The 16875-nt window shown below is 48.8% G+C and overlaps 5 protein-coding genes across 5 annotated transcripts; 1 reads left to right on the forward strand and 4 right to left on the reverse strand.

Moving 5' to 3' along the window:
• Nucleotides 1-109: 109 nt before the first annotated feature.
• Nucleotides 110-3620, forward strand: KD926_005878 (uncharacterized protein; the record flags this gene model as incomplete). Its single annotated transcript, XM_053098379.1, has 5 exons — nucleotides 110-228; nucleotides 289-512; nucleotides 582-710; nucleotides 767-1287; nucleotides 1464-3620. The coding sequence occupies 5 exons, from the start codon at nucleotides 110-112 to the stop codon at nucleotides 3618-3620; spliced, it is 3150 nt and encodes a 1049-aa protein (XP_052960916.1).
• Nucleotides 3621-11700: 8080 nt separating this feature from the next.
• On the reverse strand, nucleotides 11701-12192 carry KD926_005880 (uncharacterized protein; the record flags this gene model as incomplete). Its single annotated transcript, XM_053098400.1, has 1 exon — nucleotides 11701-12192. The coding sequence occupies one exon, from the start codon at nucleotides 12190-12192 to the stop codon at nucleotides 11701-11703; it is 492 nt and encodes a 163-aa protein (XP_052960917.1).
• Nucleotides 12193-13407: 1215 nt separating this feature from the next.
• KD926_005881 (uncharacterized protein) lies at nucleotides 13408-13859 on the reverse strand (the record flags this gene model as incomplete). The annotated part of the gene is made up of 2 exons (XM_053098411.1): nucleotides 13408-13642; nucleotides 13699-13859. 2 exons carry the CDS (start codon nucleotides 13857-13859, stop codon nucleotides 13408-13410), a joined length of 396 nt encoding a protein of 131 aa, XP_052960918.1.
• Nucleotides 13860-13991: 132 nt separating this feature from the next.
• KD926_005882 (WD40 repeat-like protein) lies at nucleotides 13992-15374 on the reverse strand (the record flags this gene model as incomplete). The annotated part of the gene is made up of 1 exon (XM_053098422.1): nucleotides 13992-15374. The coding sequence occupies one exon, from the start codon at nucleotides 15372-15374 to the stop codon at nucleotides 13992-13994; it is 1383 nt and encodes a 460-aa protein (XP_052960919.1).
• A 593-nt stretch (nucleotides 15375-15967) lies between these two features.
• Nucleotides 15968-16845, reverse strand: KD926_005883 (5'-methylthioadenosine/S-adenosylhomocysteine nucleosidase family protein; the record flags this gene model as incomplete). Its single annotated transcript, XM_053098433.1, has 3 exons — nucleotides 15968-16195; nucleotides 16263-16648; nucleotides 16692-16845. 3 exons carry the CDS (start codon nucleotides 16843-16845, stop codon nucleotides 15968-15970), a joined length of 768 nt encoding a protein of 255 aa, XP_052960920.1.
• Between the last annotated feature and the right edge of the window lie 30 nt (nucleotides 16846-16875).

Here is a 16875-nt window from a genome sequence, read left to right on the forward strand (position 1 = left end):
GTGAGCCTCACCTTGGCTTGACCATATACTTATAAGTACCAGGTTGACTTCCATCAGAAGTTTTCTTTTTTCTTCTTTGCCATGATACACAAGACGCCTGCATTAAAGCATGGCGGACGCCGTCTGGGAATCCTACCGGCCCGAGCTGGTGCGTCTCTATATCGACGAAGGCCAGACGTTAACTCAAGTCATGGAATATATGGAATCCAAGTATGGATTCGATGAAAGGTAAATTAACCCCCCCCCTGAACCGGAGCTATCGGTACAAGAAAGCTCATACCAGAACAGAAAGTCGCAGTACGAAAAGTACTTCCGAAGATGGGGACTGCGCAAAAACCAGGCCCTGACACCGTCCGAGGGGAAGTTCATCGGGCGGCGAATCGAAAAGAGAAAGAGGGAATACCAGAAAGAGAGTGAGGTGTTTATCAACGGGGTTCAATATACTTCCAGCAAACTGAAGAAGTCACGGTACAACAAAACCTTTGTTTCCACTGTGGAGAGCCTCCCGGGTGGTGCGTCTATCGTGTTGCTATACTGATCCTACCCCCTCCGATGGACTCGGGCAGCTAACGAGATCTTAGTTGATTCCCCGAAAACCCCAGAAGGGATCGTTGTTTGCACTCCTGCATCACCGGGTATGCAGCTAAACTGGAGCCCGTCCCTGCCATGGTTGCAATTCTCCAAGCTGCTCAAACCTGGACGAGACAACAGTAAGGGCCTTTGGCTATGCTCACCCGTGTCAGGATTTACCTTAACTCTTCTATAGGTCTGCCAACGTTACCGTCCGCCCTGACTATGGCGTCGCCGCAGTCGCCCGGTTCTTTGACAAACAACGTAAACCGAGATTTGATGCAACGACTGGGCTCGATTATTCCTTGGAAGACGCTGTCATGCCCCCCCAACACCTCCCGTATAGTGACTGGACTTAATATTCTGATGCCCGAGGAGTTCAATGACCAGCATTTTATCCTCGCCACAAGGTTATGCAGCACTCCACGCACGACGACGGAGACTCTTAACCTGGAACTCTTTTTGTTGTCCAATAACATCATCTCCCATGGTCCAAATGGTAAATCCGAAAAAAGTATGGGCGTCCATGACAGGAATGTGAGGAAATTGTTCCGCTTGTCTGGCTGGAAGAGCAAGAAGTATATTGAGATATTGCTATCAACCCGAGAACCAACCGCAGAGGCCATATCAGAGAAATTGTTTGCCAGTGCGCTGCGGCTCCGGGATCTCGACACTTTGAAAATGATGTTGGAGGCCGGAATGAACCCGAATAGCCGAGTCGATGCGGTTCGACATGGGTCTCTTACGTGTTTACAAATTGTTGCCGATATGAGCCCTGATGATATTGACATTCAGATCATCGAACTTTTTCTGTTTCACGGGGCCGATATAAACTTATCATACAACGGCTACCCCCCCCCCTTCATTATGCAATCAAAGGCGGTAATTATAAGGCGTCTCGGTTATTGCTGGCTTGGAATGCAACCATTACGCCATCCTGTTTCGCAACTGCGGCAAGAAAAGGGAATGTGGACCTGTTCAAGGAGATTCTTGATCGAGTTACCGAAGTGAATCTACCGATCCAATGGAAGGATACCAGCGTCTTGGAGCAGGCAGTACGGGGTCAAAATGTCTCGATTGTCAACCTTCTTCTTGCTAGAGGGGCAGATGTAAACACACCGTGTCCCATTTCGTCTAGCGACGATAGGAGGACCACAGTCCTGGGGCTTGCAGTCTACTTTACGCATCTGGAGATGATTCAGATAATGCTCCAAAATGGTGCCAATGTCAATCCCGGACTAGAAGAGCCGTTTTATCTTTCACCTCTTGCCTTGGCTATTGAGGGCAATGATACGACAATAACACGACTTTTACTTGAGGCGGGTGCTGATATCGAAATTGCCGACGAGTGGAAAGACGAATGGGAAGACGAGGGGAAACCATCACTTCTTGAATGCGCTCTCGAGAGAAAAAACGAGGAAATTTGCAGGCTCCTGATACAATATAGTACCAGGACGCTCATGTCTGACCTATATGAGGAGTCTTCAGCCCTCCTCCTTGCTGTCCAGAATGGTTATTACGATATTATCAATGCTTTACTCCAAGCAGGGGCACCGATAAACAAAGCCTACAATAATGCCCCAGGAACAGTGCTTGCAGCAGCCATTGAAAAGGGAGATCTAATGCTTATTCACTTGATGGAGTCCGCCGGGGCTACATTGATCGGGCCACGGCTCCGACAAATCGGAAACCTAGAAACTGCAATGTATCTGCAAGCCAGGGGAATCCTGCAAATCACCCTCAAAAAATGCGGAGGAAAGATTTTGACTTGTGCAATTTATTCTCAGAAGTTTGATTTGGCGCAGTGGCTGCTTGCTCATAATATTGATGTTAACGGTCGTTTTCGGAATACCGAGAATTTTCCAGAAACGCCTTTGGAAGCCGCAATTCGAAAAAAATCCAACTCCTTTGTGGAGATTTTGATGACCCGCGGTGCTAAGGTGACCGACCGTGATCTTTTTACGGCAGTGAAGTTTGGTGATATTTGTTTGCTACGTCGCCTTTTAACCGGTTTCCTTGGATTTGCTCCCACTGCGATTACATTGGCGATCGTGTCGAAGAAACAAGAAGCCATGCAACTCATACTCGAGGCAGGTGCAAATCCAACAGGTAAACCAGACTTTGACCGCTATTTTTATCTGTACTATGCCCTAGACTTTGACCTCGAAGCCCCGGAATCGGTTCTTGAACCAGCGGCAAAAGTGGGCGACATATCATTTCTTCGACTTCTGTTACGATCGTGCATCTGGGACAAACGGCTTACCGGTCGTGCATTCACAGTCGCAATCATTTGTCAACAGACTAGGCTGATAGATGATATCCTAGAACTGGCGGTGGATGTGAATCAAGAGATTATGATCCGCTACAATGACGAGGATTACGACGATGACGACGATGACGAGGATGACGACGATGACGACGATGACGACGATGACGACGATGACGAGGATGACGAGGATGACGACGATGACGACGATGAATGGTATGATGAGGATGATGAGTATGAGGGAAGATCAAGATGGGATGAGGGTTTTACCCCGCTACAGGCTGCGGCTAAGAACCAGCTTGTGCCCATAGTTCAATCGTTGATCAAAAGCTCGCATACAAATATTGACTACCTAGGTAAAGGCAAGCGGCGACGCACGGCCTTACAGCATGCAGTGAGCAACGGAAACATGGAATTGATCAACTTACTTCTTGACCATGGAGCCGATGTCAATAGTGCACCATCATTTTATGGTGGAGCAACCGCATTGCAGATTGCTTCCATCCACGGCTATCTGGGAATTGCTCGCAAGCTCATCGACCTAGGCGCGGATGTTAATGCCGCCCCTGCAAGATTCGACGGCAGAACAGCCTTGGAAGGTGCTGCAGAACACGGTCGAATTGACATGCTTGGGCTTCTATTTAACGAAGGAGCATTGCTGGTGGGCGACTACGGTGAGCGCCAGTTTCGGCGTGCCGTGGCACTGGCCGAAGAAAACGGGCATATGGCTGCCGCGAACCTTTTGAAGGCTTCCAAGGATCGGACGGACGAGACTGGGAATTGAAATCGACTAACTACCACGACGTGGCGACTTGTATAACTCTAGTTTCGGGGATTACTTTTCATGTCTTGTATCTATTTTCAATAGCTCAGAATCTTTTGCTTTATTGATTGCAGTCTCTGGATAGAGACTGTGGTAGTTTAAATTTCGTTACATTCCGATTTCAGTTCTTACTATTGTTAGTTTTCACTGTCGAGACAAAAAATCCTTGTTCTAGTTCCCAAACCATGTCTGTTCTGGCATATTGAGTATACAGATTGTTCCGAATTCTAAGAAATCAGTTTTTACCTGATTACGGCTGGGTTTGTTCTATATGAAACAGCAACTTGCTTGCCATAATGAATAAGAAATTGTACGTGTTACTGAAAGACTATGTCCCCTTAAGTCCTGAGGTTGACTCAAAAGGAGGGCTTCCAATTAGTAAGAGACACAAAGTAACTATTTATTCGCCACATTATATGCGCATCAATTCTCCGACCGTAACCCTAACTAGCAGATACCGAGAATAATCACTGAGTCAAATACCCTCCATCAATGGTCACAAAATTGCCATGTACAAAGTTACTTCGATCGCCAAGAAGCCAAACAATACTTTCCGCAACCTCCTCGGGCAAACCGAATCGTTTCATCGGTGTCCAGTCATGTGCCTTGTTCAGTGCATTCTCGCACATCTCGCCAGGGGCATCGGTCAGGGGTGTCTTGATCCAACCTGGCACCACATCAAGTTTATTGTCCATACCGAGCCCCTAGGGCTATGACAGACGGTGTGTCGTCGGCCTGAGGCTAGGCCTCAGGCCCCTATCAGTTCCTAGGGCTATTCCCTCGTTTGTATACATTCTGTTCCTTTTCCTCGTCCCATACCGCCTTCTTGCGCAGGGACTTTGAGCATGTTTGCTCTCCTTAGGATTCTAGCAGGGTGGGTGACACCTAGGTGTGACCAGGCTACCCTTCCTGCTAGCCTTCTCCGGTCCGTTCAGCCTCCTCTAGAGTTTCTAGGCCCCTTTCATCATCTCTCTCTGCTCTGTGTTGGTCCTTCTGGTATTATTCTCCAGAAAGAGCCACGCCTGTATTAGCTATAAAGTCCAGTAGGGCTTCAGGACCTAAACGTCGTCGTCGAAATTGAGTCGAAAGGGTGGCCTTCCTAGGTAGAGGGCCCAATGGCTGGAATTTTCAGTTCTCCATAGATTCAATTTCGCGCATAGATCTTATTACTTACTGATCTATGATGAAACTGCCCCAGAACGCAACTTTCCTGGCCTCCGCTTCATCAGACGTCATCAGACCCTTAACATTTTCTGACATATCTAAGCGCAGTCCTAGGTCAAAGGAAAGGCACATTGCCATCCCTACATTCATCAGACAATGTTTGCATAACCAGTTCCTACTGGGGAAACAAACCACTATAGAGCCACCCCTTCCCATCCCGACCTCTTGCTGCCTCATAGCAGCTAACTATTGACAGAGCTTGCACTGTTGTGAACCGAGGTCGTTCAAGTTCAATATCGAGCCATATTTTAGCACGCTTTGCGAAGAACTCTGGAAGAGGCAAAGGTAGATCAGGTAGCCCCCGATTGCTATACAGAGCCCCAAAAGCACATCTACTGGAGTCACTATCTTATTCACCCTTTGTGTTAGAGCATAAAGACTTAAATTATATTAACAAGAGCCTCCGATGAGCATTTGACTGCATCATTCCTCGGCGTGGTATCTCGAACGTCTCTATCGAAGCTTTTTTTATCCACGGCGTGAAACGATGCATTTTGCCATGCAAAATATAGAGTTGTTAGATGGTCCATTAAGGACGTATCGAGGTCGAAGTCAAGCCCCGCCGCCCGAATCGCTTCATGACCATGATTCAGACTATCTTTCATAGATCTGCGTTCCTCTGGGCCAGAGTATCCATCGAGAAGAGCGAGGTTGGATGTAGCTCCAAAATATCGAAACTCGCTACCCCCTAGACTTTTGAGCGTTCCTTTCCGGCTTGAAATGACCTCGCCAAGGTGGTCACATGCTGGTGGCTCCCAGGATCTTATTTCCTGGTTTTGAACCCCTGTTTCGTCTAGCTGCGGGATAGCGGCGAGAAGAGATGGGTCGATTTCTGACGTACTTTCTATGCCTGGTATCGATTCAAAGTATAGGTGAGGCTGTCCGGAAAGGTCAATCAACCAGTCTGTCATGCTAATGCCATCCGGAGAGACGGAATGAGCTTGTGGTGGCAGCTGATCTGCTATTGGGAACACTGCAGGGTTTTGTTGTGATACGTGCGACGCCGCGAGGTCCAAATCTGAGGGTTCTGTACCATTTATCTCAACGGACTCTAACATCGCCTGGATTTCCCGTTCTTCATCGGGGCCTGGTCGAGGCACAATGCAGTTTTGGCTGCGGATGAATTGCTCTAAGTGTCTTATTTGTCTACCTAAGACTTGAACGGCTTTTCGAGTCAAAGTTCTAGTCCCAGTTAGTCATTTCACGCAGAAAAATAATTACAGTGCTCCATGCGTACAGCTGTTTTCGCTTGTCGTTGGAATGCCGATAGACGCATTATTTCCTCTTGGATCTGCAATTGTCGCATTGAGGTTGATTCGCGTCACACTGGAAACTCTCACATTTTAAACTACCAGAACGGTGTTATGATCATGATGCGTGCTGACTGACCTAATCTTGCTGTCTTGGCATGGATCGTAAGCAGTGGTGACATTTTTTTCGTCGGGACTGCAGAAATCTTGGAGAAGATGTCGAAAAGGGAGGGGGGGCAGGAGAGAAGTTGGGCGAAGTAAGGCCAGGCCGGTGGATCTCGTGCTGCTCCCCCACGGACCCTCACACCCCCCGCAAGCCGGATCAGGTGATCGATAAACCCTCACGTCGGGCTCTCTGGAATCAATCTAGTTCCTTGCTATTCATCTAGGCTGAAAGTGAGGAACGTGGAATTGTTGGGATTCTTCATGCTTCCCTATGCTCTCCTCAGCTAAACATTAATTTCATGTTCATAATATCTACTGCAGACAGTTGTAACTTAAGGCCCTAGCTTCTCAATTGACACTCGTAGTAAAGCTTTCTATCTAACGATTATTTTGGCAGTACGCATCCAGCAGACTGGGTTTCTTGATTATTAAAGCTAAGCTTCCAGCGTTCCCAATTCTCACCATTGTTGGTCTTCACTGCCGAGATATGAAGGAACGTTATCCAGGCCCCAGAACCACGTTTGTTCTAGCATCGGAAAGCCCTGGTCTTGCGGTACGAAAGAGGAATCGACGAGGCTGTCGTCATCATCCGGCTGTAGTCGAGGCATGTATGTCGATAAAGCTGCATTTCTCGTTAGTTTGATACAGCGATAGTCACAAGCGAGTCACAAGAGAGTCAGACCTTGATCAAAATCATCAAGAGCACCGGAGAAAGCAGAGTTTTCCATATATTGAAAGGGTAAATCGTTGAGCATGGGACTTGTGTCAACTAGATCAGTCTCTACCGGTGGCATTGTTGGACTACCACTAGACCTGGGTGCAGTGTCTGGGTAATTCGGTGCCATGGTGGGATTCGCAACGGCGGAGTCATCATTCATAGTCACATTTTGATTAGGGGTATCTGCTCTCGGGGTTTTTGAACTCGCCTTTCCTGGATTTGATAAATCCAGCATTACACTGAGTTCCTTCTCCATAACCAACTTTGTCAGGCGTTGCAGAATCTCTAGTCCTTGCTCTGCCATAATAGATCGCGACTTCAGCTTCTCCTGAATCCCCATGAGTTGTCGTAGGCCACGTTTTGTATCCCCAGAGTGTGAATTAAAGGGATCCATACTCGTGATGATTCCTAGCGTTACCCCCGCTGTGAATGTGTGGATACTGACAAAACCTGCAGCGTAGGTTTCTGACACGAGGTCGACAATAGTACTAGAGGATATCTCGGATATTTTGATGGCTGCCTCGCGACAGCTCCTCAGCGATGCGTCTAGTGGATTTGGGCTAGAAGATTCTGACGCATTCGAGATATTTCCAGATTCATGTCTGTTGATGAGCTTATATGAAAGAAGCGGCCGGTATACCAAGATTCGAGAGTTCTCATAGGCAAGACTTAGAGCTAAAGCTTGAAGCTGGTAGATATGGTTCTCGAATCGTGGCCCAGCGGCTCCAATATCCTTCTCAACTTCTTCCAGTGATGTGTAGTTAGTATTATGGGCTACAGTCTGCCATCGAAGCTTCGCTGGTATCTCTCCATCCCATTGGCGAAGGCGGGAATCGAAATCAGCCACTTTCTGGATCATTCCTCGCAAGTCCGAGGATGGCGGCGCCCGTGCTGCGTTCTCTGCAGAATCGGGACCAATTCGATATAGCTCCGCCAACGCTTGTTTTTTTATGACCGATAGTTTCGACATGAAGTATTTGTATGAGAGTAAGGTCGGTTCACCTGTAAGAGGCTCGTCAAAGGAGCTAGGTGATTGAGATGCTGGCTGTTTTGCCAACGGATCAAGCGGCTCGACATCACAATCGGCGTCTCTGATGCTGTGGGGGTAGCCATAGGAGACGGCACAGAATGTTTCTATCTCGTAGATAGCCCACCAGCACCGTTTCCGAGTCTCGTTCTGCATATGCAAGTTGTGTGTCCCTGATGGCCGCAGCTTTCGATGCAGTTGAAGAGACTGTGCAACACGGAGTCCACATCCGCATACAGGCCACGCCAAACGAGGGGCACCGTGGTATAGGTAATAGGTTCCTAGGAGAATGCACGTTTGGACTGCCTCGAGTGATCCTAGCGATACTATATCAAGAAGCCTGGCTCTAATTGTGGAAAGGATTCGCTCTTTCAGATCTTGACCAACGCAATGACGGGCCAGGAGTCGCTGTCGATGCGGCCCGGCATACTGAAGCCCGATAGCGATGACCATAAGAAACGTGCTTACGAGCCCAGTCCAGTGGGATCTCTGGCGGGGTTGTCTCCGAGACAATTGATATAGCTTGGGCCATCGCTGACGAAACTCATCCTGGTGGAAGATAAGCATGAACCAGTGGACGCGATCGAAATAGGTGTCCACTAGCAGAGATGCTGCCTCGACGCTCGGAAACAAGCGTATCATGTCTGTCAAGGCCGGATTTGAAAAGAGAGACATCGGTCGTACTATTTGGGTATGATCTTCTATCTCATCGGCATTTGCGTTTGGTGAGGCAGCTCTCATCCCGTCCTCGTCGCTTGAGCTTTCCAACCCGACTTCCTGGGGTTGGCCACCAGGAAGAGCATTTGTGTCTGGGTTTCCAGGAGTGGATACATTATGCAGCTGGAAAGCCTGGAAAAAGTAAGCTGTGGGTCTGACTCTGGGTTGGGTAAGACTTACCCCGTTTACGAGGGACATAGTAGAACTCGAATTCCAAGATCTACCGTTGCCATGCGTTGGTATCTCGATGTCCGCTGAGCCGAGCAGACTGGGACTGGCCCCGGATACGGCACACGTCTGAGCCTGCTCAGAATTGGCTGCATCGGAGACTGTGTGGGACGCCGTGGGAGTCCGGCTAGGGGTGGATTCCGAGGGCTGGTATGGCTTCCACCGGGTCTTTGGACATGATTGGCATTCCAAGCCAGCTCGGATGCAAAGCGTGCACGGGCGCTGGACATCACACTAGAGGTATATTAACGTCCATTCAATGGTTAAATGGAATGCGACTTGTGCTTACTTTCAGTTTCTGGCGCTTACAGCGCTGGCACGCGTTTGCCACCTTGGTGCTTGCTCTTTTCGCTGTTCGAGCCCGATCCCCCATGATGTTGAGCCTGCAGTTACCTTACTTTGCAGAAAGGAACCATACATGCCAAGGGGGGCCAAATCTGTCATACGGAATAGGCGTGGTATCGAGGAGAAATGCAAGACAGCAAGTGATGTGCGGAGAGGAGTTGCTCCACCGGATAGAGTTGCTCAAAAGGGAGCTCAGCCGATCACAGGGATCGGAACTTCAATATTCCGAAGTCTGCCTGTATACCCAGTATGAGGGAAACTACCACCCCTATCGATGTGATTAGTATATTCAGCTTACACTATACCTGAGTACCTTAGAGATGGCCGAAAATCCAGTATATATATCATTCTCTAGGCGATCTTTTGTTATAACATGTTTCACCTTATATTTAACTAAAACATGTATGGGTGCATCTCGGCGGGAGTGTCAATATGCAATAGATCTGAGTAAATAATATGTTGTAACTATGTGTAAAACCAATCGTGAGCGAAAAGGCCGATGTACAATGGTGAAATTGATCTTGGGCCCCCAAGAGTCTAGTATGTAGAAAAGCAAATCACCAATTGCCAAGAGTGATGCTCTTGACATTCTGATACTCCGCCAGCCCCAAAGCGCTACCTTCCAAACCATATCCACTTTTTTTGACTCCTCCGAACGGCGCCTCAGAGACGCTAATCTTCCCAGTGTTCACTCCGACCATACCAACCTGCAGCTTCTGACTCACGCGCAAAACCCTGCTCACATCTCTCGAGAAGAAATAGCCCGCAAGACCAAACTCGGTATCGTTAGCCAGACCAACGACATCTTCTTCGCTATCAAACTCGATTATCGGTGCAAGTGGTCCGAAGGTCTCCTCTTTACTCACAATCATCTCCGGTCGGACACCGGAAACAATTGTGGGCTCAAATAAAAATCCGGCAGATGAAACGGCGTGGCCGCCTACTTCTACCTTTGCACCCTTGGAGATCGCATCTGATATATGCTCTTCCACTTCCTTCACTGCAGTTTTGTTGACTAGGGGTCTTTGGGTAGTAGATTGGTCGAGCCTAGGACCGGGTTTGAGAGTTGCAACTCTTTCGATGAGCTTGGCCGTGAATTCCTTTACTATGCCCTTCTGGACATATAACCTGTTGGCACTGTAGGAGAAATCAGAATCCAAACGCCTTTCATGATCTCGTTGGCAGGGTGAAATACTCACCAAACGCAGGTCTGTCCCGAGCAATGGAATTTGCAGAACATCGCTCCTTCAACCGCAAGGTCTACGTCTGCATCGTCGAAAACAATAAATGGTGCATTTCCGCCGAGCTCCATACTGGCACGTTTCAGCGTGCCCAAAGCGAGCTTCGCCAACATCTTCCCCACGTTCGTCGATCCCGTGAAGCTGATTTTGCGAACGAGGGGATTCGTAGCAAGCTCTGTCGCGGCTTGCCGATTCTTGGTCGGACACATTTGTATTACTGTTGGGGTGATACCAGCTTGAACCGCCAGTTTGGTCAAGGCCAAACAGGTGTATGGCGTTTCACTGGGGGGATTGATGACGACTGAGCATCCTTCTGCGAGTGCGGGGCCGACTTTGCGCGTACTCAACCGGTGGAGAGGATAGAAGGGCCACAGCGTGCTCCCATCTATCATGTTGAAAGCAGACCATTCCGGGGAAAGGGTACGGAAATAGTACGAGCGCGCAAAGCCTGACCACGACGCAGCGTTGCGGCCGTACTTGCCAACATACCAGTTCGAGCAATTCCCGGCAAAGATGGTACTTGTTAGCTGGACGTGGATTGCGTTCGTTTCCCGGTCCTCTACCGCCTGCTTCACTTCTATCGCCGTAGCGCGACGGTCAATCAGGGGCTTGAAAAGGGACTCCACCGCTTAAGCCACCTGGGTCTCGCAAACAAAGAGAGCCAAGTTGTTTGCGGGAAAGGTATTCGGACCGAAGATGATGGCGAGGTTGGGAAAGTTATGAACGTAGGTGCCCAAATAAGCCTGTGCACCCCGGCACTCATTCCACTGCTTTTCAAGATATTCTCCGTTCGCGCCGATGATCTGCATGGGGTGAGAAATTGGGAGACCTGGAATCCAGTAGCCAAGACTATTATGTCAAAGTTATCGCTGATATCAGAGCTGCTGGTGATCCCCGTCTCGGTCATCTCATGGATGCCTTCTGGTATTTTTAGTTCCACGTTGAACCGGTTCAAAGACGCGAGGTAGTCCAGGTCAAAGATCCTGCGCTTGCATCCGAGCGGGAAGGTTGGAATGATGTGCTTCCAGTATTTCTTCGGTGCTACAGACTGTATGTAGTTTTTGGATTCTTCTTTCACGGCGAGTCGGGCTTTCTGTCCTTTGGGTGTGGGGAAATAGGTGGTCGTTTATTCATCGGCGGCAAGGAAAATTCGAAGACGGAGCAAACGCTGTCGGAGCGGCATCCAGCGAAAGAGGAATTTCTCGAATTCAGTGTAGACGTGATTGGGTCGGGCGCGGAACCACTCATCACTGCGTACATATTGCTTGACGAAGCCCGCATTCTTTGCAATGGCAGACACAACTTGTGCAGCGCTGCATCCGTTGCCAATGACTGCAACTCGCTTTCCTTTGTAGGACACTGAGTGGTCCCAACGGGCAGTGTGGAACATCGGTTCGTGGAACTTCTCCATGCCAGGGAACCGAATATCCCGGGGAAAAGAAATGGCCCCTACAGCAGAGACGAAGACGGAAGCAAAACGCACGTATTCCATGCCGGTTTGGGTATCTCTCAATCGCACCTCCCATTTGAGTTTGGCGGTGTCCCATTTGGCGCCAAGGCATTCAATAAAGGTGTGAATGTGCCGTCGCAGGTCTCCTCCAGGTACCGCCAACTCCATCCAGCTTTTCGCGGATGCTGAAGTCCTCGAACTTCAAGTCGTGCTTCAGCCGATACGCCATAGCAATTCCGGCCGGATCAGCGCCAATGATGATGGCATTGAGCTCTTTAGCGTATGCAGACATCGTGAGAGAATTTCCAACGTTGAAGGTACAGTAATGCTCGCGAGATAAAATCAACTGAGAAGGCGAGCTGAGGTAGTGAAGAAGGGTACCTTCGAAGACAGAGAGCGGCTCTCAACTTCCGCAGTTGAGCGTCGCAAAAAGATAAAGTCTGAAAAAAGGTATCGACACATAAAAATCTTCTTCAACTTCTTTCTGCTAAGTGATTCTATCAGTTATACCCCTCTCCCTGAGACGACCCCGCGCTGATGGCTCCACGTTATTTATGCTGAATCCGTATTCCGGGAGGGACGTGCATGATCCATAATATGAATAAGATACTCGGAATGGGTTTCAGAGGAAAGATCGTCCACTTCAGCGGGCGACTAGCCCCCTCAATGAGGCGGAAGTCGAATTTCCAGCTCTAGATCCTCTGGGGTGCCTTTTACCATGGCCTTTTGGTCAGCTGAACAAACAAATTAGACAGGCTACGGGATTTAATCATCGGGTCCTGATAGTTGGTAGTTATCATGCGTCCGAACTATACTTTAGCTTGTCAATATCGGAAGCCTTTTCGAGGGAGTTGAACCTGATTCCTGTTTAGCGTTAACTATGAAAACACTTTCCGACAGGTCATTAGGATTGGGATCACGCCACCTGATACTGGGGAGCTGATTTTCACGGACATTTGGGGGTTGAAGCTGTCTCCACTGCTTTTTATATGGCTATGAAGGGCAAATGGGATTAACCGTGCTGGTAAAATAGCCGTAAACCTCCCTCGAAGTGCTTAGGTTGTACCATGGAAAGCAAGCAAATTCATCATGCGAAAACACCGCTGAAATACAGTATACTACAGATATTTCGATCGCGTCAAGCTTTATTGCTTCTATTTCGTACAGAATTCTCTTCTTGAAATCATAGTAAAATGTAGTTGTGACAGTAACTGAACTTGATGCCAGGAGTGACGAGCAAAAGAGCAAATATTGAACAAAGAAATGAGGCCAGTCCTTATTGATGAAAAATCTTCTACTCATATAGTTAGCCGAAAAGAATCTTAAGTCATATCACCATATTCCGATAACAATACTTGAAAAATTGGCAATCAACAGCCTATTTCAAAGCTGCCTCCATCCAGCCATTCTCGCATTGCCACCGTTCAGGTCCTCCAAGTACTTCCGCACCCTCTTTTCAATCCCCTTTGCGTCAAGCTGGAACCGATCGTAGCTGCTCGGGTTAGAAGCTGAATAACCGTATCCCGTCATTCCAATACTGGCAGTTGTATACCGTGCCCAAGTTGTAGCGATGTACTCCTCAACACTAACGACGGGCGTTCCATCCAGAGGAAAAACACTCGCCTGATAATCCCTTCCCTGCTGATCAAAGTGTTCAAAGCTGGGCGCGCTCACCTCCCGGGTGCTAATCCCCGAGCGAGTGAGTGACTCGGCAGCTGCAACTGTGTAGTAAGCTGGGCATTCTCCGCGTCCACGATGACATATGCGCCCTTTGCCACCTCGAAGCGATCAGTTGCTGGAACGGGGCCGATCGGGTCTCGACCCAGAGAGAGCATCGTAGGTCTTGCCTCTGCTCCTTCTGTGCCAGTCGCCGAGAGTGTCACGAGTGTCTTTATTCCATGCTTGACCTATTCCGGTGCCATTCACGGCTTGTAGGTTACCAGAGCTCCTCAAAATGAACGCGAAATCTAACTCTTTGCAGGGTCACTGCGGCTGGAATATGCGTAGATCAGTCTTTCCTCGAGCGATCTCCAGAGTCTGTCGCCCGTTCGTTCAACGTGAATATCCTCGGCACATATTACGCTGCGCAGCTCGCCGTAGCTCAAATGGAAGAACAAGACCCTTCGCCACACACCGGATGCAAGGGTTCGATTATGTTCATCGCCTCCATTGCAGCATACGTGGCTAGCATGGGCCAAGCGACCGGCGACTACTGCTCTAGCAAGGGCGCTGTGGTGGAACAACGAGCCTCCCATGCGCCGTATGGGTGACCGAACGGACCTCAAGGTGCAGATTGTGTATCTTTTGTCGGATGCAAGTGCGTACCATACGGCGGATGACATCTTGATCACTGGTGGTATCCATAAGTAAGTGTGCAGCTCTCCGCCATCATCAAGCAAGCGATTATCTCCGTTTGTGGTGTGTTGACTCAAATGGTCAAAAGAATAGACACACGCATATTCGATGGATAGCAATGCTAATGTTTTGGATCGACTCTCGGTTGCGATTGGCCCAGGGTTGCTAAGCTTGCAGATATCCTGTTGTAGAGTGTCTGACATAGCTTGCAATGAGCGGGAATATGTCAGGTAATGGATTTGCTCGTTCGCTATGTCAAGGGGAACTTTTGATAAATTCCTTGTGAGATAATCCTTAGCCGACTGATGGATGAAGTATACGTAGCTCTCTCGAACAGTCAAGAAGGAACCACACATACTAATCATCCTGTAAAGCTCCGAGGGGTCCACGATCTCCTGCGGTAGCCCTGATATGATTCGCATTTCAAACAGATGGACGGGCCGGTAGACGGAAATAGCCATTAACAAGACCTGGACACACCGACGAGCATTCTGAAGATGAAGTCCATGGATTTTGTCCATCATCTGATCAAACAATGCAATGAGACCTATCGGTGCTTCTTCGAGGGATTCAAGCATATCCGTTGCGAAGGCGTTCTTTCGGAGTTCAGCTATCACCAAAGCAGCCCATAGAAATGCGCCATCCGATTTCAGTCGCATCTCCTTTTTCAATTTGTCTTCTATCTCCGCCTGATTCCGCAGAGGAGCTAGCTCTGAGACCCTGGTGTCTATGAACGTATCGATGGCGTTCGCAATTTTATCGGAATTGCGCTCGAGCTGCAGGGTCCTCAGCATCTCCAAAGACCCCAAATGACGCTCAATGTCATCTTGATTGCGACTGGAGATTATCCACTTGATTTTGCGACCGAGATGCAATGACTGGGTTATCAAATCGAGCAATTGAGACAGGTTGTTGTCACACTCGTCAACGGCATCGATGATCAGGTACATATCTAGTAGATCAGACTCGCGATTGATGGTAAAAATTACTTCCATCAGGCTGTAAATGGCATCGCGGCCCTCGAAAAGGATTCATATTTCGATCGCAGGTGGCGTAACAAAGATGGTTGTTGAATAGCTAACAGATAAAGCAACCCACGTAGAACCGCAGTAGCATTATTTAGCCTTGAGTCGCTTCCTTGACAGAGAAAGTAGGAGAGTAGGGGCAAACCCTCTAACTTTTGCGAAATGGACATGGTCTTGGTTAATCCATCGATTATGCCGACCATGAGCATAGTTTTCCCTTTGCCCGCATCGCCCCTTATCCAAAGAAATGTACTTTCTTCACTCTCATGCCATTGTCGAAACTTTTTGTGTGTTAGAAACCAAGAAAATGCCTGTCGAAGCAGACCACCTTTGCTCTGCTCAATGCGAATTTTATCGTCACGAGGATCAGTTAAAACGATGTCGCCAAGACAGCGTTTGTCGATGTCTGGGATGACAGTTTCATCAAAATTTAGATTAGACCATCATTCGTTTCTTGGGCCATTAACCATACCTTTCCGGATATTCGATCTCCAATGTAGCAAGAATGTTTTCGCGCCCGCCGCCCCTATCGCGGCAGCGTAGTTTTGAAACGCCTTGTTCTTCTAGCTGTCGGCATAGTCGCACACGCCCTTGATAATTAGACAAGGGAAACTATCCCAAACACCAGCCCCCTCCATTTCAAAGCCTATGATACCCTCCACATGTGCAAGTCTATTACGGTGTCTATCGGACTTCATTACGGTATCCCCAGATGCCATGGTTCCAATGTGAACAAGAGGCCGGGTAGTGTCCTCATCGACCCCGCCTTGCAAAGTGCTGCTATCCGTTCCCTAGATTGTTTTGGTTAGTCGTCTCTCATCGGGTATCACCGTGTCGCGGTGTCAAATTAAAACCCACCCTTAGAGGCTCGTCCGTGTGTTCATGAGAAGAGGTACTAGGATCCCGCCAAACAGGCTTTTGTGCCTGGAGAGCCTTCAAATGGTAATGAATCCGCTCTCGAAACTGGTCGCCTATTTCAGCTGTTTGGAGACTGGAGAGGATAGTTCGTATTTCACGCGAAGGCCTCCCCAACGTGGACTTGGCATCGCTCTTTCTCTGGAACCCATCGGGGTACTGCCGCCCGAAATCATATTCGATGAGGCTATCACTGATGATGATATCCCCAAGAGAAATTTTGATGCGTTCTCTAGAAACTGGCACAGCGCCACAGATCCCGGCCACAAGGGCCGGGGTAACCCATCCGGGGATTCGACGCGACAGCTGCGACGCTTCCTTTGCCCATACTAGGCAGGTAGCAAAGAACCGCATTGTGCTATTCTAATCAACCATTCACATAGACATTGGTATCACCAGAGCGCTTGCCGTAGTAGCGACTTTGGCTGTCATAAGTTTCATCGAATGAGGCTTCCACGGCGTCGGCCTCATGCGGCAGAGCGCAGATAATCGCAACTTCGAACTCCTCGCGCGTTGCTGGGCGCATGGCGACTTTTAGTAGACTGTTGAGCGGATA

The sequence above is a fragment of the Aspergillus affinis genome, assembly GCF_023601865.1.
Source record: "Aspergillus affinis strain CMG 70 chromosome Unknown NODE_2_length_704391_cov_89_054091, whole genome shotgun sequence".
Classification (NCBI taxonomy): domain Eukaryota; kingdom Fungi; phylum Ascomycota; class Eurotiomycetes; order Eurotiales; family Aspergillaceae; genus Aspergillus; species Aspergillus affinis.